We start from the raw sequence: 24,458 nt of genomic DNA on the forward strand, positions 1-24,458 counted from the left end.
TACTTAAAAACATCCAGAAGTGCTGACAATTAATTAAAACATTAATATTAAATAAAATTAAAAGGAATAAACTGAATCTGCACTTTTCAGTCAAGTTCAGTGACCTCATTCAAATAAATGGAACCATGCTACAAAAGTCAGACATCTTTGGCATAAAGTTGAATAGCTAGACACAAGATATATCTAGCCCCTCATTTCAGTGTGTTTGTGCTCCTCCACTGAACTTGGTGCATATTCCAGCTATGGAGTGGAAGATCCGATGCGATAGCATCTGTATCTCCAGCTCATTTCTAACTTCTGAGTTGCAATGCACAAGCACAGAAGTTGGAAATGAGCTGATTTATCGAGTGCAGCTAGTTTGTGCTTCTCCATGGAACCACTGGCAGAAGAGCAGCACAATTCAGCCCATTAACTTTGCCATTCAAATTAAAAGCATAGCTTACAAATACAGCACAAAATAAGTGGCTTAGAGTGAGCTATTTTGTGAATAATTGCTAACTCAACACAACTCTTTGCGTTCTGTTATTTCTCTTGATACAATCCCAGTTTCTATGTTTTAATGCCCTCATATGCTTTCCAATCTTAGTTATGCACTTCTGTTAGCTTTTACCTATCTCTAAGGCTGAAATGTTTCCTTTCAAGAATGTTTTATCAAAAATAAAGGCAGCAATTTACACTCCATACACCACACACTTTTTAAAATCTCACCAATATGTCCTTGCAGAAGGGTTTCTGGAATGTTTTGCCAATTGCTTTTAACTGGAAGAACAATTAGCTAATGATTAGCTCTATATTTTATTAAATTTAAAATGAATAGCTTCCCTAACATTGACTTAGGTCTTGGTTTAAAAGCAAGTACAAATGAAAATGGTTGGTTTTCCTAAAGTAGACTTAGCTCTTGGTTTAAAGGAAAATCAAGGGTTCTGTATCCAATTGCTTTGACACTTACAGCTGCAAATGTGGAACAAAAAGTACCTGTGAATAAAACGAGTGATTTTACCTCCCAGCTGGAAGCAGTGGGTACCCAACGAGGAGGGCTTCTAAGAAAAGGTATCAAATACTGACAAAACATACTCTTCAACAAATCTGTTGGTATACTTTCACTTAAATCTATTTCATTGCTCCGCTCCTTGTGCACTCTCCAGAGGCTAGCTGGAGGGAAGCATTGCATGATTTGGATGTGGTCCGTGGCTGTTTGTTGTGCACCCCAGTCTTAAAGAGCTCATTGTGGCCACTAGATGGCAGTCAATACCCATTGTACTTAATGCTTTACTAGTGCTGTGAAAACTGATGCCGGCAAAAGTATTGAACAGTAATTTTTTTTTGACTACACTTAAATGACATTATTATTCTGAAGTTTGCTCCAGGATCCCAAGTGGAATCAATGCCCATAATGAAAATGAGGTAAAGTACTAGAAAGACAACAAGGACTTGAAGCAAAAGAAATTCCATGAGCTAAGCTATACTTACCCCATTCTACTAAGAAAAGCAAGATTAGATTTGTGAGGCTTGTTAAGTCATTGGGCTAGATTGTCCTGGGACTGGCCCAGTGCCTGGTACAGACTTTGGCCATCTGTTCTAACCTGTTACGATACAGAGGGTTAGCCAAGTTGACCTGCTGAATCCAAGAATTATCCCATGAAGTTAGTGGGCCACAAGCTGTGACTTGACCTCAGTCAGTGCACTGGAACACTCTGCTGGCTTGTGCTGGCATCTGGCCTCTAAAGCATTGAAATTTTTGTCTGCAACTAAGTGTTTTAATTAGCAGGCATGGGAGTTGAATATGAGCAAGTTGGAGAGCTGAGTAAAGATAAGTGTGTGATCTGTCCCATGATAATAGAGGTGTTAAACCATAATGTGGCACCCCCCCCCCCATATTTAGAAAGGATATACTAGCATTGGAAGCGACCCAGAAGAGATTCACTAGGCTAATTCCTGGGAGGCACGGTAGTGTAGCAGTTAGCGTAATGCTATTACAGTGCCAGCGACCCGGGTTCAATTCCAGCTGCTGTCTGTAAGGAGCTTGTATGTTCTCCCCGTGACTGTGTGGGTTTCCTCCGGGTGCTCTGGTTTCCTCCCACATTCCAAAGATGTACAGGTTAGGAAGTTGTGGGTATGCTATGTTGGCGCTGGAAGTGTGGCGACACCTGTGGACTGCTCCAGAATACTCTACGCAAAAGATGCTTTTCACTGTGTGTTTCAATGTACATGTGACTAATAAAGATATCTTGTCTTATCCTGTCTCGAATGATAGATAGACCTGTATTCTTTGGAGGTTAGAATAGGGAGGGGTGATTTTATTGAAACATATGAGATCCTAAGAGGGTATGACAGGGTAGATGTTGACGTATTGGTATTGATTTATTATTGTCACTTGTACCGAGGTACAGTGAAAAGCTTGTCTTACAAACCGATTGTACAGGTCAATTCATTACACAGTGCAGTTACATTGAGTTAGTACAGAGTGCATTGAAGTAGTACAGTCATTGGTGGGTGAGTCCCAAATGAGGGGACATAGTTTTATGATAAGGGGTGGTCATTTAAATTTGAGGTGTTAGGAATTTCTTTTTGCAGAAGCTGGTGAATCTCTGGAATTATTCATTCTGAAGGTTGTGGAGACTAGATCACTGGAGATAACTAAAGGGTATTTGAGGGCTATGTGAAACTGTCACAGAAGAGGAGTGGGTCCAGGACTAGAGGGCACAATCTTAGAATTAGAGGGTACTGTTTTAAAACAGAAATGAGGAGAAATTTCTTTAGCCAGAGGGTAGTGAAATTATGGAATTCTTTGCCACATACATCTGTGGAGGCCTGATCATTGGAGGTGTTTAAGGAGGAGATTGATAGGTATCTAATTAGTCAATGTATCAAGGGATATGGGGATAAGGCCAGAAATTGGGGTTAGAGAGAAATAGTATTAGCTTAGCTCATGGAGCAGACTCGATGGGCCAAATGGCCTACTTCTGCTCCTTTGTCTTGTGTGATCTTGTGAGATAGATCAGCCATGATCATATTGAATCGAGGGACCAGGTAGCCTTTTCCTTCTCCTGTTTTCTTGTATTATTCTTTATATGGTGGCAATTTTCAGAAAGGGTGCCAGGATAAAAGCGGGAGATTATCTGCCTGTTTACACAATATTGGAACCAAGTGAGCTTTGCCATCGACTCTTGAATTAATGGAGTAAACAGCACTCAGCATGGATTCAGAAAGGAAACATATTATATGAACAATCTTCTTGTACTTTTTAGTTAGTGATATTCAAATAGACTTTGGAGAGCATCATTTTTAAAAAGAAGTTAGAAGAACTTTCATATGAAAGACTAATGGTTAAATTGAAGTGTGTGAATTCTAAAGGAATTGTGGCATGCTAGTTTGAAAATGCTGTTGGCTGATTGCAGTTATGATCACCACTGTTTCTAATTTATATCAGCAACTTGCTTGGAGGGAATTCATATGAACTAGTGAAGTTTTGCATCAAACTAAATTTGGATGGACAGTTGGTTTCAATGAGGCAACAAAGAATTCAAATATTAGTAACTTTGACAAACATAAAGACCTATGTTAAGTAAGTAAGAAATGTTGAAATAGCTAAAGATAAAGTTGCAAGTGGTCAAAGATTTGAGTAGACTCAATGCATTGTACAAGAAATAAGAGAAGGAAATAAGAAATAAGATCATGTCGTCTCCCAAGCTCTCAATACATACAGTTAGTGCCGAACAGCAATTAAAGAAGAAAGAATAGTGAACAGTATAAACATACACAGTACGTCAGAAGTAGTCATCGTATTAAAATGGAATAATGCTTTAGTCAGACATTTTAAGTACAAAATCCATTTTCAGTTGCTGAGTACGGAGATGTATCCTGTTCCTTGTGGTGATTCTAATTAGTTCGTTATATTTCTTTCTCGAAGATCTTTGGCAGCTGTCATTGATGCCACTTTCTCTTTATTGGTGCAAGGAAGATTTGGTAGTTTGTCATTTTATCAGCTTTTCTGTTTAGGTGATACTCTGCATGCTCCTAGATACCATAGCAATGTTTAAGAGGCATTTAGATGTACACACGAACAGGCAGAGAATGGAGGGATATGGATCTTGTGCAGGCTGATGTGATTCGTTTGGATTGGCATCATTGTCAGCTCAGACATGGTGGCTGAAGAGCCTGTTCCTGTGCTGTACTGTTCTATGTAGGGCCAGTTTGATGGAGGATCTTTGTTTTATGAACGTTCATTGTAAGGCTCATTCTCTTACACACTTCAGTGAACAGGTCAATGATGACTTGGAGCTCAGCTTCCAAGTCTGCAGATATGCACGTATCTTCTTTGTGCTGCAGCTTAAAGGCTTAGGTTGGAGTGACCTTGCTTGTGGGATGGAGGTGAGGGAGGTTGAACAGTTTGTCTCCTGTTGGGTAGCTCAGTTCCAGCAGGAATCTCATTGGAGGTGAGGTGCAGTATTGTGGCAAGAAAGATTAAGAGAAGAGTTAGAATGATCATATAAGTCTGTTTTACACTAGTATACATGGGGATTGTGTCTCTGGTGGATCCATTGAATTGAATCATGGTTTGCATGGAGTTAGGAAGCAAAGGGGAAGATAAACTTTTTTTTACATTTCACTTTAGTCTAATTTTTAAAATTATTTTTATTTTTAGATAAATGTATTTCCTTATATCAGTCAACAAATATTACTTTATAATTTACTTCAGTTTTCATTTTTAAACAAAGATGGAATTGCATTACAGGAAATGGGAGAGGGTGGTAAACTAATTTACTTTGTTCTTTAGCATATAAAGATGCAGTATATCAGAAATGTACTTTTATCTAGGCACCACCTGGATGTTTGTGAGGTGACATTTCTGAAGGCTAAATTCAGTAAGTTCTGCATTTCACAGGGTGCTCATTCTCCATAAAACTTCTCGTGTGCAGGAGTCAGAGGAATTTTAAATTCTGGGAAGAGTTAATGCATAAGAACTTTAGGAAATGTTTTGAAAAACTTGCTTCAAGACCTATTTTAAATCATAAGGTTCTTCAGAAAGTGCGAGAAGAGACAGATTTTGGAGTTGACATATATAGTTTGAAGATTTTTAAAATGTTGAAATATTTGGAAAATTCAAATGGTGAACAATTATTTTCAGTGGACATAAAATCATGATCATCATTGGAAGAATTGAGGAGGCACATTGGAAGAAATTCTTTGGCAAATCCTTTGGAAAGATCTAGGCAACAAAGAAGTTAGTTTTTCCATTTATTTTTAGATCTACATTATTATATTTACCAGGTAAATAATTTTGTGACGTAGTTGAGATATTTAAGGAAAGTAAAGTGCTTTGAATGTGTAACTTTTTTAAAAATATTTATTTTAAGTTTATGGAATCATGGTATAGTTTTGACAAATTTATAGATAGTTATTTCCAGCAGATCCAAAGTGACCAAAGTTAGCTTCTGTAGGTGTTTGACTTCTGACTGGCCTGTGACCATTTCCCTCAAAGGCTGCTAACTGTTCCAAAGAATCCCTATAATCTGACCCCCTCCCTCCAAAGCCCAAAACCTTTCCTTCAATGCAAGGTCACGTTAGATGATGCTCAGAAGGGGTAATGAAATGATGGCCACCATCATTCTTTAAGTTCTTTAGCAGATTGCACGGTAGCGTAGCGGTTAGCGCAACGTTATTACAGCGCCAGCGATCGGGGTTTGATTCCCGTCGCTGTCTGTAAGGAGTTTGTATGTTCTCCTGTGTCTGCGTGGGTTTCCTCCGGGTGCTCCGGTTTCCTCCCACATTCTAAAGACGTACGGGTAGGTTAATTTGGGGTTTAAAATGGGTGGTGTGGACTCGTTGGGCCGGAAGGGCCTGTTACCACACTGTAAATAAAATTAAAAAAAAATTTATATCAGATCTTGGGTATGCATTGCTTGCTTTATCAATGTCATTGAATCAGTATCCTGTAATTTGTATCCAACAGTATTATGGTAGTATAATCAGTAGGATGGTGGAGCTTTAAGGTGAAGGCTCACACTACCTTGTCAGTATAAGTTAAGGGCAATAAAATGAGGACTTGCCATCTCATATTCTGCAGTATTTCTTTAATTGCATGCGTTTAGGAACAATTTTTATATCTGTTCTGCATTTGCACTCTTATTTTCAGAGATTGAACAAGAAAGCATACTTTATTGCTTCTTATGTGTAGGTTAACAATATCAGAGTTAACAAGTAGGCGGCACCTTAATTAATCTCTAGACGAGTTACAAATGTAATGCTAAAATTTAAGATTACCATTGTATTTTGTGATTATTAACATACTTGTGAAAAGTTGACTGCTGTTGAGTTAGGTTCGTGGCAGGCTGAACGGACATCAGGAATATATATGCTCATTACCAAGTCAATGATTTGGACTATGAAAAAGACAGTGCAAATCTCATTGAGATTGGTTTAGAAAAGTTAGGAGGGTTTTACTTTTACATAATCATTTAATGACATTTTAGCATAGAAAGCCTTCCTAACTTTGTTGATGCAAACTCAAGCTTCATTGGTAAGGACAGATTGAAATTACAGACTATATTATTTTTAAAATTAAATAGATTTTTCTTGAGAGCCCAAAAGTCTATGTAGGAAACCATTATAAGATGCGGTTTATGGTTTTGAAACATATTAAAGTAGCATGTTTGCGTAGCTTTTATGTACATTTTGGGTGGTGTTTTATAAGAACATTTATACTGAAAGAAAAATGTAATGCCTGCCCTATTCCTAAACTAATTATTTTATGTTTGGGGAACTACTTGTGTTGAAACAATAATCTTCCTCATTTTCTGATGTTAATTATGTAGCAAAGCAACAGCCACTTCGCTGAGGAGGGAAATAATTTAAAGCATTATACATTTCGAAAGTTCATGTACTGAATTTCATGTTTGTTGCATTAATTCTTGAACCAAATAGTTTGTGTCAGTGTTTCTATACTGCCCAAACGAGAAGATCAATTGGAACTGAAAGAACATGAATTCTGGATTTTCATAGAATCATAGAACAGTCCAGCACAATACAGGCCCTTCGGCCCACAATGTTTTGCCGACCTTTAAACCTTGCCTATATCTAACCCCTTCCTCCTACATATCCCTCTATTTTAAATTCCTCCATATGCTTATCTAGTATATTTTATATTGAGAAACATGGACTAGGCTATGCCACATCACTGAAATGTTCCATTAGTTGCAAGAACACTACAGCAGGTATATACCAGAATTTTGTAATTTTCTCAATCTGATCAATTGTCTTACAGTTTAACCTCAAAGGTTTGATGATACAAAAAGAGCTGGTGGCTTGGTAAGCACTTTCTCCATTTAAAAAATACCACCAGTAACTAGAGACTGAGAAGCAGAACTCTGAATAAATGCTGGTCTGCAAGCACATGGCTTTATTTAGTGTGTGGTTAGAGAAAGCAATGTAATTCCAGCAAAAGGAATTGAAGATGCTGGAAATGCTTACCAGGTCACACGGCATCTGTGGAGAGAGAGTGAATCTTTCAGTTCCTACAGTTCTCATGTCAGTGATGTGAAATGTTGAATGTCTTTCCTTTAATAGAGACTGATCATCCTGTAGAATATAGCGTTTTCTGTTTTTATTTCAGATCTCCATGAAATGTTCGAATCAGTACCATAAGCATTTATGCTTTTAAAAAACACTATTTTAAAATGCCCTCTTGCATTACATTAAAGGTGAATGATTCAGAAGCCAGAATTATTTTTAAAAGAAGTAACATAACATATGTTACAGAGCCTCTTTGTTTTAATTTCTTGTAAATGTAATTTCCATGTTATACGTCATGATTTTTTTTCTTCTTTTGGCAAATTGTTTATCTGATTAAAATTTGAGCGTAAAAAGCTATTTATTGAGATGATCACTTGGGAAAAAGCCCAATTTTGCCTTTTTTATTTTAAAAACTAAGGTCATTATTTGATAATATTTTCTGAATGTGTTTAAATGAAATGTTTAATATTATTCTGCTTTTAAAATATTTTAATAATGGTGTTTTATTAATTGCAATTTGGATTTAGTTAAACATCAATTTAATCCTTCAGCATTTTTTAATGTTACTTTGTCGTTATTCATCTTGTACTTTAATAAAATATTGATTTGTCTTAGGAAAAGAACGAGTGTTCAATACTCCTCTCTGTGAGCAAGGTATCGTGGGATTTGGAATAGGGATAGCAGTTACAGGAGCTACAGCCATTGCAGAAATACAGTTTGCAGACTATATCTTTCCAGCCTTTGATCAGGTATGTAATTGCTATTACTAGAATTCCAGTAGATTTACTAAACTTTATTCTATTTCAACATACCTCATTTCAAACTCATTTGTGAATTAACAATGTTGTTTTCTAAAGGATGCCAGAGAGATGTAAATTTCACATTTAATTGTGCTTTTATTGTGTATTTGGTTGTCTTTCCAACATAATAAAGATATCATATCCCGTGATGAAGTGAGAGCAGCTCTGTGTCAAATTTATATCTGAACTTTTTGAACTCTTATTGTCATGCATCTCCATTGTAATATTTATGCTTTGTACTCTGTCACCTTTCTTATTGACTTTGTACAATTACTTGCTTTTAGGTTTAGAAAATAATTGCATGCAGGATGGGGCCATTTTTGTTTTGGTTTGAGTCCATTTCATGCAATAATTGTGATAAATTGGATGAAAGAAAATGACTTTTACCGCTCTGCATGATTTTTAATGCAATATCATTTTATATGTTAAGCTCCTAATTCCCCACTCTTCAAAGTATGGTAATTTAACCTAAAAATTAGGTTAAAATATTTGCATAAAAACAAAACTGACCTCAAATATTACATTGCTTTCCAATTGGTTTAATTTTTTTTTCCAGTATTTAGTTGCAGAAAAAATCTGGGATTAACTTTTAGAAAGGTAACAGTTGACCGGTTAATACTATAATCGATTAGTACAGGCAATCCCTGATAAAGCATGTTCATAAAAAGCCATTTGAAAACATAACACATTGTTTCCTTTGTAGCGACTCACCGTCCGAGCAAGTGAACCGGCTCGGCGGTCGGGTTGCATGTCGTTGGAGTGGCGAGGCCCAAGATGGCGTTGGGCCTTCGTCTTCCCCGAGCTACAGGGAGAACCCGCGCGCGGGAAAGGTTTGATGACATAGCGTATGTGTCATTTCCGTTTTTGGTGGGCGGGAACAGTCTCTCTTAAAAGGCCCGCGCAAGGTGGGAAAATAAACCACTTCTTGTTCTGCAACGCATCGACTAGTGTCTTGCTTTCACACCGTGGTAGCAGCCGCTACACCTTGTAATTAATGCTATTGGGAAAAGCCTATTTCCAAATATTAGTTATTTATTGTTATTACTTGGTACTGATGTTTAAATTAAAAAAAAATGTTTTCTGTGGTTGATACCAGTGGGGGTTTTTGTTAGATTTTGCTTTGAGACTTGGTTGTTTAGGGAATTTAATTTGGGAATTAATTTGAGTTTATTCATTGAACTTCCCTATTAAATTGGTTAATTAATCACTTCCTTGTCAGATGCTTTGAACAGATTGTCATTCTTAAATGTAAGAATTTTTTGTACAGTTTTTCAGTATGTAGGATGTATACATTTGAGGTAATAGGCATTAGGATTTACGGGAATTTGAAGAAAGAAAGGTCATTTGCAGAGTGGTGGTGATTTGGAATATTGCTTGAAAGTATAGATGGAGGCAGGCACTCTTAATGTACTTTAAAAGGTGCCTGGATAAGTACTTGCTACAAGGATGCAAGAGCTGGAAAGTCTGAACAGTTTTTTGGCTGAGATGGATAAAATGACCCATCAAGCCTGATTTTTTTATTGGTGATTAAGTGATAATGTATTGTTCTACATTGTACATTAGTTTTTGATTTTTTATGCTAGAGATCATTTTGTTTATTTTAAAATAATTTGTAGTGATATTCTATGCTATAAAATAGGGCTGATGTTATACATATGGAACAAAGGAGTCTCAGTGGCAGCTTAGATATATGGTGAAGATAAGTGAAGAGATAGATTGCAGCTGAAGCGGTTTGCTATCAATTATTGCAGACAGGAAACTTTAGGAAACAATTTAAATTAATTTACGTAATTAATCTTTTAGGTAAAGGTTTTTTAAGTGATAAAGTTTGAATTGCTTAATATTAACAATTGCAGATGTCTGTTAATTTTCATCTCAAAATTACATATCATACTGACTATAATCGTGGCTCCTTGCTAATTCTTGAGTTAGTATTTTGGAATATTTTCAAACACTTTCATGGGAGGCTGGTTTTCATTGCAAGCTCAAGACTGTGGCTGCATTCATAGGCCTTTTCTTGACCTTTGATGTGGATAGAGTATAAGTTGATGGTCAAATTGTGCATGCCACTGTCATGCGCCAAACTGCTCTTGCTGCTCTGAACACTGTTAAGCAATAGAAGGATGAGGGTCTATACACATAACAAGGTCAGTACACCAAGAGTGCTTTAGGGTGGTATCCCTTAGGATAGCATCCTGGTACCAACACATTTTAACATCTACACGAGTGCAATTCCCAAGACATGACTGGGAAATTTATCTGAGCCAACAATATTGCCTCGACCACGTAGGCAAGGTCCTTCTAGAATGATGAAGCCACACTAACCTCTGACCTATGAACAATGGCTATCCACTTTCACAAATGAAGCCTGTGATCAAACTCAACCAATTCCTCCATCTCAGCTTTCCACCTGTGAGAAAAGATGCACCCTGGACAAAACTCTCAAACAATCATTGAAAGACCTTTAGCTGCTTACTAATCTTCTGTTACCATCTCCTTCAGATCACTTCAAAAACAAAGACTTGAATGAATTTCATTCGCAATCTGTTGGCACAAGCTGGGGTGTAAAAGCTTGTTTTCTGCACTTCTGCCATACCTCTGGTCTTATCAACAGCTGAATATTGTGCTGCTATCTATACCCCAAGTTCCCACACCAAACTCTCACTTCCACTCAGCAATGAGGGTAATTTCTGACACTTAAAATCAAATCCGGTTCAGTGGTTCTAGTTCTTTCCAGTGGCTGAAATGCAATGGCATGCAGAGAAGCATTTGAGAAATTCTTTCCCTTCCTTTTTCTTTGATTTCATGATATCCCAGTCAACTTACAAATAACTTACAGTTCCTGAACCCTTTACTTTTTGCACATCTCTGTACTTACCTAAAGTTTGTTACCATTTTTATTTTCAGATTGTTAATGAAGCTGCAAAGTATCGGTATCGATCTGGGAACTTATTTGACTGTGGAAGTTTAACAATTCGAGCGCCTTGGGGATGTGTGGGTCATGGAGCACTCTATCACTCTCAGAGTCCTGAAGCCTTCTTTTCTCATATTCCTGGAATTAAGGTGAGTGACTCAAAATTTATGTCAAAGAACAATTAAGTTTTTGTAAATTAAGTAGTGAAAATCAGTTTGGGCTGTTTCACTTTTTACTTGGGGAAAGATGGCATAAAATTATGCAGGTTTTTTTTTAGAAGGTTTGCAGAAATAGGGACAATGGGGTTGTTGTAGTGGTGAATATTATATTGATTTCGTAGAGAATTTTAATTCCAGACATGTTCTTGAAATTAGAAGTATTTTCTATGCTCTTGGTAGGGTTGTTCTAAATTTGGGAGGGTTTAATGCCTGCATTCAGCTTACATTGTAATAATTGCTATAAAAGTCACTTTTCTCACTCTGAATATTATGTTTGTTTGACATAACTTGCTATCTGGTTTGTTTTCATGAAACTGTTGGGCATGTGTTTGTAATTGATATAAAGTTGTTTATTTTATACTGGTGATCTCTAATACTCAACCCTTTCACCAAAGCGAACAGCCTCCCACAATCCACACTGTCCAGACCCCTCATCATTTCACATGTTTCTCCCAAATCTCCCTTCTGCTTTCTTGTCTTGAAAGAACAGTCTCCACCTCTCTAATCTATCCTTGTAATTATAGGCCCTCATCCCAAGAACCATTCTTGTAAATCTTTTCTGGACCTCCATAACACCTTCACATCCTTCCTATAATGTGCTGACCAGAAATGAACAGAATACTCCGATGAAGCCATTTGCTTTTGGATTCCATGTCTCATTGATAAAGCCCTAAATTATGTCCTCTTAAAGCACTGCTTTCTCAACCTGCCCTGCATCTTTCAATGATTTGTGCACAGATACATCCAGGTCCTTTTACTCCTGCACTGCTTTATTTTATCTTGGCTTTATTCCATACTCTTCCAACCAAAATGCATCCCCTCACATTTCTCTGTGTTAAACTCCATCTTCGATGTGCCTGCCCATTCCACCAGCTTGATTATTTCCTGCTGCAACCTATCACAATCCTCTTCGCAGTTTGTAATACTGCCAATTGTCGTGTCATCTGCAAATGTAGAAATTGTAGCTTGCACCCCAAGTCTAGATCGTTAATAGAGATCAATAAAAACAATGACCCCAACACTGGTCTCTGGAAAATGACACTATTCACCTTCCTCCTGTCTGAAAAGAAACATTCACCATGACTCTCTATTGTCTGATATTTAGTCAACTTTGTATCTGTGCTATGATTGTCTCATTTTTTGCCATATGTTTCAGTTTTGCTGATAAGACTGTTATGTGGCACCTTGTCAAAAGCATTCTGGAAAGCAGATGATGCAAAAGTTGGTGGTGTTTTGGATGGCAAGGAAAGTTGTCTAAGGCTACAACAGGATATAGATCAGATGGAAAGTTCAGTGGAGCATTGGCAGATGGAATTTAATTCTGACAAGTGTGAAATGTTACATTTTGGGAAGTCAAATTTTGGGAATTTGGGATTATTAGGAATTAATAGGAAAAGTCATTTTGGGAAGCCTTTAGAATTGTCATGGACAGGGACAGGACCAAAGAGGACGGGAAGATATTTAATTGGGGAAAGGCGAATTATGAGGCTATAAGGCGAGAGCTTGGGAGTGTAAATTGGGATGACATTTTTGAAGGGAAATGTACTATGGAGATGTGGTCGATGTTCAGGGATATTTTGCAGGATGTTAGGGATAAATTTGTCCCGGTGAGGCAGAGAAGGAATGGCAGGGTGAAGGAACCATGGGTGACGAGAGGTGGAACAACTAGTTAGGAAGAAGAAGGCAGCATACATAAGGTGTAAGCAGCAAGGATCAGACAGGGCTCGTGAGAAAAATAGAATAGTAAGGAAGGAACTTAAGAAAGGGCTGAGGAGAGCGAGAAGGGGACATGAAAAGGCTTTGGCAAGTAGGGTTAATGAGAATCCCAAGGCTTTTTTCTCGTACGTGAAGAGCGGAAGGATGGCTAGAGTAAAGGTAGGTCCGATTAAAGACAAAGGTGGGAGGATGTGCCTGGAAGCTGTGGAAGTGGGTGAGGTTCTCAATGAATACTCCTCTTCAGTATTCACCAAAGAGAGGGGTCTTGATGACGCTGAGGACAGTGTTGGTAAGGGTAATGTTCTAGAGTATGTAGATATCAAGAGAGAGGATGTGTTGGAGTTGTTAGAAAATATTAGGACAGATAAGTCCCCAGGGCCTGACGGAATATTCCCCAGGCTGCTTCGTGAAGCAAGGGAGGAGATTGCTGAACCATTGGTTAGGATCTTTGAGTCCTCGTTGTCCACGGGGATGGTACCGGAGGATTGGAGGGTGGCGAATGTTGTTCCCTTATTCAAAAAAGGTAGTAGGGATAGTCCACGGAATTACAGACCAGTGAGCCTTATGTCTGTGGTGGGTAAGCTGTTAGAAAGGATTCTTAGAGATAGGATCTATGAGCATTTAGAGAATCATGGACTGATTAGGGACAGCCAGCATGGCTTTGTGAAGGGAAGATCTTACCTCACAAGCCTGATAGGGTTCTTTGAGGAGGTGACCAGGAAGATTAATGAGGGTAGTGCAGTGGATGTGGTCTACGTGGATTTTAGTAAGGCGTTTGATAAGGTTCTGCATGGTAGGCTTCTTCAGAAGGTCAGAGGCCAAGGGATCCAGGGAGGTTTGGCTGTGTGGATTCAGAATTTGCTTGCCTGTAGAAAGCAGAGAGTTGTGGTGGAGGGAGTGCATTCAGATTGGAGGGCTGTGACTAGTGGTGTCCCACAGGGATCGGCTCTGGGACCTCTACTTTTTGTGATAGTTATTAATGACTTAGATGAGGAGGTGGAAGGGTGGGTTAGCAAGTTTGCAGATGACACAAAGATTGGTGGTGTTGTGGATAGTGTGGGGGGGCTGTCGAAGCTTACAGAGGGATAGGCTGCAGAGCTGGTCTGACAAGTGGCAGATGGAGTTCAATCCAGAGAAGTGTGAGGTAGTACACTTTGGAAGGACAAACTCCAAGGTGGAGTACAAGGTAAGTGGCAGGATTCTGGGCAGTGTAGAGGAGCAGAAGGATCTGGGGGGTTCATATCCACAGATCACTGAAAGTCACCTCACAGGTAGTCACATAGGGTAGTTAAGAAAGCTTATGGTATGTTAGCTTTCATAAGTCATGGGATCGAGTTTAAGAGCTGCGAAGTAATGATGCAGCTTTACAAAACTCTGGTTAGGCCACACTTGGAGTACTGTGTCCAGTTCTGATCGCCTTATTATAGGAAGGATGTGGAGGCGTTGGAGAGGGTGCAGAGGAGATTTACCAGGATGCTGCCTGGATTAGAGAGTATGGATTATGAGGAGAGACTAAAGGAGCTAGGGCTTTACTCATTGGAGAGAAGGAGGATGAGGGGAGTCATGATAGAGGTATACAAGATATTAAGAGGAATAGATAGAGTGGACAGCCAGCGCCTCTTTCCCAGGGCACCAGTGCTCAATACAAGAGGACATGGCTTTAAGGTAATGGGTGGGAAGTTCAAGGGAGATGTCAGAGGGAGGTTTTTCACCCAGAGAGTGGTTGGTGCATGGAATGAGCTACCTGGGGTGGTGGTGGAGGTTGATACGTTGGTCAAGTTCAAGAGATTGTTAGATAAGCATATGGAGGAATTTAAGATAGAGGGGTATGTGGGAGGAAGGGGTTAGATAGCCTTAGGTGTGGTTGGAAGGTTGGCACAACATGGTGGGCCAAAGGGCCTGTATTGTGCTGTATTGTTCTATGGTTCTATGGTTCAAATAGGAGCAGGACATATACAGTAAGTGGTAGGATGGTAAGGAATATTAAGAAACTGAAGGATTTTGGTGTTCAAGTCAATAGTTCCCTGGAAGTGGCAATACATGTGGATAGGATGATGAAAACAAGAGGGCATAGGTTTAAGGTGAGAGAAAGGAGTTTTAAAGGGGATTTGAGGGGAACGTTTTTGTTTACATAGTGCTGAAAAATGGCTGCCAGACGAAGTGGTGGAATCGGATACAATTGCTATGTTTAACAAAGATAGGCACTTGAATAAGCGGGTTTAGAAGGATGTGGACCTGATGCGGGCAAATCAAGTCACGTTGATTGTCGTGTGCAGAAGTATGGACAGGCACAAGTACAATGAAAAACTTCATTGCAGCAACATCACAGGCACGTAGGTACAAACAACACTCAGAATATATATTTTACATAAATTATACAAGACAGTGAAGAGAGAGGAAAAAAGGACCAAATGGCCTGTTTCCATGCTGTATGACTTTGTGGTAAATTGCTCTGGGACAGGAATAATAGCCATCTCCAGATACTAATTTTAATACTTACAGGCTATGAATTTTAAAAGTATCTAGTGTCTCAACTATTGCCCTTCACTATTACTTTGGGAGTATCTTCACTATTTCTTTGGAGTATCCTCTTCCTAGAAAAGGTGAAGGATTGTATTTCTTGGAACTCTTTGAACATTCCTTATCTTGTGATTTGGATGCATTTTAGTTATTCAGACTTCAAATGCCTAAAATCTAGGATATGTTATCTAGAAGATGATTATAAATCAGGGTTGATAAGCTTTGTGTGTCAATAGGTTACAGTAATTTAAAATAAGTTGTGAACCTCAAGTTTGCTATCTATCTCTTCTGATGGTTATTCATAATCAAATCATTATGAACCAGTTAACCACATATAGGAGCTTAATTGAATTTCAGCCAAAGGGTTCTTGGACATGTTTTCACATTGGACAGTTATTATATATAATTTGCTTGTGTTTGCGTACAACTCACAGTATTTTGTTTAAAGCTCTAAATATAGCATCTATTTTCTTTTTAAAATTGTTTTACAGAAGTATAAAATAACTTATTTCAGAAAAGCTTAGGTTTCAAAATTGACTGTGCTGATTAAGTGTTCATGTTTGAAACTAAGTGCATAGTATGTATGGAATACATTGAAATAGATGTAACTTGAAATGTAAAATAGAAATACATTGAAAGAAAATTCTTCAAGTACCTCAATTATAAACCCTTTGGAATGTGGTGGAGAAAACACTGAATATTTTTTCCCATTTTCCCAAAAGTACTTTTTGGGTATACTTAAAATTAAACCTTTTTCCATGGTTTTATCATATCCGATCGTGATTATTCCAGTGCACTTCTTTGTAGTCCCTTATTCTGGTTGAATTTGAGGTCACCTGAAACTCCCCTGCTCATGTCCCATTCATCTATCCTCCATGTGCTTGCTGACCTCTGCTTCTTCCTGATTAAGCTCTCACCTCTCCATATCTCTGCAATTTACTTCAAAGCTACTCCTCCAATTCAGGCCTCTTGATCATCTTTGAACTTAATCACTCAATCTTTGCTGGCTGCTCTTTAAACTGCCAAGGCCCTAATTTCTGGAATTCCTTCCCAAATATCTGTCTCTCTTCCTTCTTTACCATGCTATTTATTTGACCAAGCTCTGTTTGACCAAGAGGAGACACAAGAGACAGCATATGCTGGAAATCTGGAGCAACACACAAAGCACTGGAGGAACTCAGTGGGTCAGGCAGCATCTATGGAGTGAAATGGACAGTTGACGTTTCGGGTCAAGACCCTTTATCTGGACTGGAAAAAAAAGGGGGAGATAGCTGGTATAAGAAGGTGTAGGGAAAGGGTGGAGCAAGAGCTGACAAGTGATAGGTGGATCCAGGTGCGGGGAGGGGGAGGGGGAGGAAGGAGAGTGGGAATGATGTCAGAAGCTGGGAGGTTCATTTGACCAAGCTTTTGGTCTTTTGCAGCAATATCTACTTGTGTGGCTTGATACAGTTTTTGTTTCATAATGATTCTTTGATGTGTTTTGCTATATTAAAAATGCTATTTAAATTTTTTTTAAATAATGCAGACTAACATTTCCCAGCAGGTAGCAGTGTGTCAGCACATTCAGATGAATATTAACATTGAATTTAATTTTTCCGTATGGCCTCCTGGTTTCTCATAATGTGCCATGGTAGTCTGTTTGTAACTGGAGCTGTATCCATCACTTGGAAACTTAGTCAACAGTAAAGGAAATCGTGGTACACAGTTGTCTTATTTATGCTGCAGTGATTACTGCCAGTAATTCAGCAGATCACTATGTGAGACTATTGTCACATAATTAATCAAGACCATTTTAAATTGTATATCATTTTAATAAGTTTGTTTTGGGGCAATTATTTATCAGAGGTTGTTCCAGAATAATGTACTTTTAGGAGCATAGAAAACAAGTTTTCTGGTTTATTCACGGCTCATTACAGTAACTGACCTGAAATATTAGCTCTTTTTCACTATTCACAAATGCTGCTTGACCTGTTGAATATTTCTTGCATTTTCTGTTTTCATTATAGGATTTCCTGCATCACTGATACTTTTTTTTTGGATCAATGTTCCTATTTTAGGGTTCTTAGGCCAAATCACACTTTTATGTCATCATAGTTTTAATTTGGAAAAGCTTTCAATTTCTTATATTTCTACTAATGTAGGATAAATGTCGGCACATGAAACTTGAGAGTTGTTTGGATCAAAATTAAATTTAAGTATCTTATTGTGTAAAGATGGAGGGGATATAAATAGAAGACAAAAGAAGTTGTTAATTTTAAAACTAATATTTAAGTCCAGTTTTTTTGATTGCATGGAAGAAGCCCAGTCAATGTTTTTTGAAATCTTTAATAAGTGGTGCCACAATGTCTTACACTGATTTTTGTCATAGTTGTTTTGGACTGATTTCCATACTGTACATGTTGGATTAAGTCTGGCTTCATTGCTGTTTCACTGGTTATTACATATTCTACAGAGATTCTATCTGATTATGGTTGCATATATAACCAGTGGAAGTGTCAGGATGCAACCCAGAAGAAGGAAACAAGCCTAAATATTGGCACATGCTCATTTTTCAGATGGCAATTTTTCAATATCACATTATTGGAAATTTTTGCAATGATGATTAAAGGTTGTAAAATCTTCAAAATCCACTTAGTATAAAAGGTATCTGCACTGCAGTGTCCAAAGAAATGCTGAACTAATTTGTGTCACACATGTTCTAACTAAATCTTCTGGACTGCCTACTGTTGTTTCTTGTCTGTTTTCCACCCACCTATTCCCATGAAAGTGGATTAAAAGTGATTAGTTTTATTTAACAGATTTGGCAATATAGTAAGTGTTGGTTGAAGGCGTAGCCTTAGTTCAAACAAATAGTGTGAGAATAAAGCAAATTCAATCCATATATTGTATATTGAAGCAAACATATTAAATCAAGTTGATCTTCTATTACTTCACTGATACACACTGTTAAAGATGTGCAAGTTGTATCATGGAAGCAGGCAATTTAGCCTAAGTAATATACTGTATGTTGGCTTATAATCATGTTCCTTATAAACTGGTGTGACATTTTGTAATGCTGTAAAACTCTGATCATCCACTACCTGACTTTTCAAATTTTTTTTATAAACTTTGGAACATAGAACACTACAGCACAGTACAGGCCCTTCGGCCCACAGTGTTATGCCGACATTTTAACCTGCTCTAAGATCTATCTAATCCTTCCCTCCCACATAGCCTCCTGTTTTTCTATCATTCATATGTCTATCTAAGAGTCTCTTAAATGTTCCTAATGTATCTGCCTCCACAACCTCTGCAGGCAATGAGTTCCACACACCCACCACTCTCTGTGTTAAAAAAAACTTACCCCTGACATCCACCTTATACCTTCTCCAATCACCTTAAAATTATGTCCCCTCGTGTTAACTATTGTTGCACTGGGAAAAAGTCTCTGACTGTCCACTTGACCTATGCCTCTTATCATCTTGTACGCCTCTATCAAGTCACCTCTCATCCTCCTTCTCTCCAAAGAGAAAAGCCCTAGCTCACTCAACCTATCCTCATAAGACATGCTCTCCAATCCAGGCAACATCCTGGTAAATCTTCTCTGCACCCTCTCTAAAGCTTCCACATCCTTCCTATAATGAATTGAACACAATACTCCAAGTGTGGTCTGACCAGAGTTCTATAGAGCTGCAATATCACCTCGCGGCTCTTGAACTCAATACCCCGACTAATGAAACTAATATGCCTTCTTAACATCCCTATTGACCTGCGTGGCAACCTTGAGGGATCTATGGATGTGGACCCCAAGATCCCTCTGTTCCTCCACACTGCTAAGAGTTCTGTCATTAACCTTGTATTCTGCCTTCAAATTCGATCTCCCAAAGTGTATCACTTCACACTTATCCGGGTTGAACTCCATCTGCCACTTCTCAGCTTAGCTCTGTATTCTATCAATATCCTGTTGTAACCTACAGCAACCTTCTACACAATCCACAACACCACCAAACTTTGTATCATCAGCAAGCTTACTAACCTATCCTTCCACATCCTCATCCAAGTCATTTATTAAAGTCACAAAGAGCAGGGGTGCCAGAACAGATCCCTGCAGAACACCATTGGTCACCAACCTCCAGGCAGAATATGCTCCATCTACCACCACCCTCTGTCTTTCATGGGCAAGCCAATTCTGAATCCACGCAGCCAAGTTTCCCTGGATCCCATGCCTCCTGACTTTCTGAATAAGCCTTCCATGACGAACCTTATCAAATGCCTTACTAAAATTTATGTACACCACATCCGCTGCTCTACCTTCATCAGTGTGCTTTGTCACATCCTCAAAGAATTCAGTCAGGCTCGTGAGGCATGACCTGCCCCTCACAAAGCCATGTTGACTGTCCCTAATCAGCCTATGCTTCTCTAAATGCCCAATAATCCTGTCTCTAAGAATCTCCTGCAGTAATTTGCCCACCACTGAAGTAAGACTCACTGGTCTGTAATTCCCAGGGTAATCCCTACTCCCTTTCTTAAACAAAGGAACAACATTTACCACCCTTCAATCATCTGGCACAACTCCTGTGGCCAGTGAGGATGCAAAGATCGTCGCCAAAGGCACAGCAACCTCTTCCCTAGCTTCCCGTGATAACCTTGGATATATCCCGTCTGGCCCCGGTGACTTATCTATCCTAATATTTTTCAATAGTTCCAGCACATCCTCTTTCCTCACGTCGACATGCCCTAGCATATCTGTCTGTCATACACCATCCTCACAAACGTCAAGGTCTCTCTCCCTAGTGAATACTGAAGCAAAGTATTCATTAAGGACCTCCCCTACCTCTTCTGACTCCAGGCACATGTTTCCTCTTTTATCCCTGATCGGTCCTACCCTCAGCCTAGCCATCCTCTTATTCTTCTTCACATATGTGTAGAACGCCTTGGGGTTTTCCTTGATCCTACTCGCCAAGGACCTCTCATGCCCCCTTCTAGCTCTCCTAAGTCCATTCTTAAGCTCCCTCCTGGCTACCTTGTAACTCTCCAGCGCCCTGTCTGATCCATGCTTTCCAAGCCTCAGGTAAGCTTCTTTCTTCCTCTTGACAAGATATTCTACATCTCATGTCAATCACGATTCCTTCACTCTACCATCCTTACCCTGCCTCAATGGGACAAACCTATCCAGAGCCCCGTGCAAGTACCCCTTAAACAAACTCCACATTTCCCTATGCACTTTATTCATAATATAAAAATATACAAAAGAAGAAACAGTGCAAAACACTTTTACATTCATGGTCGTTACATTCAATAGTGTAAACTTTATTTTAAAGAAAAACAAACAAACAAACATAGTACCATGGCATTTGTCACCCCCTGGGGTGATACGCCCTTTTCATTGTTCGAGGGGCTTTCCCTATTCAACTCTACCCTTCTGTGTATGGTAGTGGAAGGAGCCTATACTGTGAGCCTTCCCAATACAGACTTAGCATTGGCTACACCGGGTTTCAGTGTATCTCTCAGCACATATTCCTGCAGCCTTGAATGTGCCAGTGTGCCGCATTCCCTTACAGACCTCTTGCTGTGCTGGAAGACCAACAAGTTTCAGGCAGACCAGAGGGCTTCTTTCACTGAGTTGTTGACCTTCCAGCAGCACTTGTTGTCTGCCTTGGTGTGGGTTGGCTCGGTGCCTGGGGATGTTCCACGCTGACCACTGCCTGATGGACTTGTGGTCATAGGTGTTTACTTGGAAGTACTCTTCCGCAAAGGATGGGTAGTGCGGCAATATCCAGCTGACTGGGACGTTGTGTGGTAACGGGCCCAGGCCTATCTTCCACAACACCAGGGACAGGTAGAACCTTAGCACTTAGTGACCCTTGGTGCTCACGTACTTTGGGTCAATGCAATGATTTGGCATTTGGTTTATCAGGTTCTGCTCCCCACATTCTCTTTAAACTTTCCAAGGCCCCATTCTCATACTCCCTTTAAACTCCCCTAATGTTGTCTTTTATTGGCATAATCATAGAAAAGTTCAAATACCAACTTTTAACTTTTTGATAGATTGGAAAGTCATTGGAGTTCAGTCTTTATTTCCAATCTGAAACCAACTTTATAGCAGCATTTTTTAAAATTCTGCATGTTCAGGCAGAAACAGTTGGTCCAGAGGTTCATTTATAAGAGCATGAAATTTTCCTGGTGATAAGTATTTTTTACAGTCAACAACTTTGAAAGAGGCCATTAATCTCACGGCTGTTTGTGGGTCCTTGCTAACACCTGGCATGCTTCTCATTTTTACAATGGTGACCACACTTCAAAAATTATTTACTGATTGGGTTTCACAGAAGATGCCCATTACCCCAAACCTCAAAATACATTTGGATTCTGCCTTCTGTATATAGAGCACTTAGAGTATGAGTGAGTGAATGTTGTGCTACAGTTGTAAAAAAGCACTGATTAGAGTTCGCTTAGATCATTCTGTGTCCCACATTTTAGGAATGATATATTGTCCTTGCAGGAAACCCATTAAATCATGGGATGAGGTTACAGAAAGTAAGGTGTAATTTTTGGAATTTAGGGATGATTTTATTAAATTTTTCAAAGTATTAAGGGAGTCTGAGGCAGCAGATAGAGATAAACTATGTCTGCAGACTGTGGAGAATGGAATTAGTCTAAAAATTAGAGACAAGTACGGTTAAAGCTCTTGAAGACAGCAATTATCATCAAGTCATTACTTATATTTAAATTGAGTTTTACAGATTTATGTCAATTAAATGTATTAAAGATTATGGGGAAGAGGTAATTGCATGGAATTAGGTTATGGATCAGTCATTGACATTATGACTCAGTCATGCTCTTGCCTTGAGCTTTTAACCTAAACCTGAAAACTGTGCAGGACAAGCCTGCATATGGACAATGAGGAATTGCGGGTATCACAGAACAGTGTGGATTCATAGTGAACATTCCACTGCAGGCCTTATGATGGAGGAAATATCCTGATGAAGGAGTTAAAGATGGTTGAATCCAGGACATTTGCAGAGAAGCTCCAGAATCAATGTCCTCAACAACTTGTTGCCAATAACCAGAGCAATCTTCCACAGTGACTACAGTTTGTAAGGGTGTTTTCACTGGAATTTCTCCTTTGATTAGGGCACCTTGAAGCCCCTTTCAGTGAGATGCTGCCTTGTTGTCAAGGCAGTGTATGCACTCACTTCAACTCTAGAATTAAGTTTTTTGTCTGTGTTTAGATCAAGACTCTCATGTGTTCGGAGACAAAATGATCCTGGCAAAATCAAACTGGACTCTAGTTAACAGATTATTGGTGGTTGAGTGCAGTTTGATGACATAGTCACCAATATTATACATCATTTTGATGATTGAGAATAAACTGATAGGGTATTAATTGCAAGAAAGAATTTGATCCAGCTTTGTGGACAGTTTTTTCGGCAATCTTTGATTTGGTCAGTTAAGTGCTAGTGTTATAGATGTACTGCAATTGATTGACTAATGGCCTGGTTTTTTCTTAGAGCATCAGTGTTCAGCACCAAGGCTGAAATGTTGTTGGGGTCCCCAGTCTTTGCTGTCTCTATTGTACTGAGCTATTTCTTCATATTAAGTGGAGTTGGGTTGATAGGTTAAAAATAGGGCAGTTGTTTTCATTTGTGAGATCTAGAGTTATGAATCATAAAGGCAGTTGCTAATAAATCCAATAAGGAATATAGGAGAATATGGATTTTGCTGTAATACGATAAAATGCACAAGAGAGGAAGGAATGCATGGAGGACATGGTGGATAGGGAGGAGGCTTTTGTGGAGGATAAAGACATGCATTGATTTCTGTATTGTAAAAAGCTGATTTCTGTATTGTAAATTCTATGTTGGTATGAGGAGGGATTAAAAAATGTTGGAAAGGAGTTTGAGAGAAGATACATGTTTGTTTTAATTGAATCATATATAATAGACTGTTTTACTCTTTGGAGGCAGATAATAAGTTTGTTCCCTTGACATTTCAGGGCTTAACTGTTCATACATTGGATTTGGTTACATAAACTATAACCCTTTGACATTATAGGTCAGAAATGCAAGAATCATAGCAACTTCAGTTGTTTTGGTTCCTTGAAACTTTCTGCAAAATCCCAGCTGAACGATAAAGCATTTAAATAGACTCTTCAGTATTTTACTGCCATGAATTGTAATAGCAGTTTAGTAGAGTTACTGATGTGGTTTTACTGTTTCCTGTCAGTTGCTGTTAGAGAAACTATACCAGAAAATTTCATTACCTAGTGTAAAGCAGTGGTTTCCTTTAGAGTCCACCAATGAGCAATTCCTGTATTGCATTTAGTACATGATGGTATTGGCCAATGCTTTGTACAATAAAAGTTCCTACTGCTTATATATGTTAAAAAAAAGTTTTATAAACATTACCAAATCTGACTCAATTACTCTGGTAGTACTTGTATTTAGAAAATGAATTGTTTTCTTGGCAATGTTTTTCCATTACTAAAATGCTTAAGGAAATAACAAGCTAGTATAATTAGTTTATATGTGTAATTGTGTATAGAACTTGGAAAAGTAACTTGCAGTGGATCAAAGGATCTGTATCAAGTGAGTGCAAGCAAATTTCAAATAATTATTCTGTCATTAATGTATTGTTAAATTTTTTAGACACAGTATTGAAATTCTTTTTAACCACAGATTAGGTATCTTTATTAGTCACACGTACAGCGAAACACACAGTGAAATGCATCTTTTGCGTAGAGTGTTCTGGGGGCAGCCCGCAAGTGTCGCCATGCTTCCGACACCAACGTAGCATGCC

At 38.7% G+C, this 24,458-nt stretch overlaps 1 protein-coding gene across 6 annotated transcripts in view; it reads left to right on the forward strand.

The window, feature by feature from the left end:
- Window positions 1–24,458, forward strand: part of bckdhb (branched chain keto acid dehydrogenase E1 subunit beta) — a 192,059-nt gene that overhangs the window by 30,740 nt on the left and 136,861 nt on the right. For all 6 annotated transcript variants that reach the window (XM_052024775.1, XM_052024776.1, XM_052024777.1 and 3 more), the window contains exons 4-5: window positions 8,128–8,261; window positions 11,220–11,375. In XM_052024775.1, coding sequence (XP_051880735.1) covers window positions 8,128–8,261; window positions 11,220–11,375 — 290 coding nt within the window. The remainder of the gene's footprint in view (window positions 1–8,127; window positions 8,262–11,219; window positions 11,376–24,458) is intronic.

Source organism: Pristis pectinata, chromosome 10, assembly GCF_009764475.1.
Source record: "Pristis pectinata isolate sPriPec2 chromosome 10, sPriPec2.1.pri, whole genome shotgun sequence".
NCBI classification, from domain to species: Eukaryota; Metazoa; Chordata; class Chondrichthyes; order Rhinopristiformes; family Pristidae; genus Pristis; species Pristis pectinata.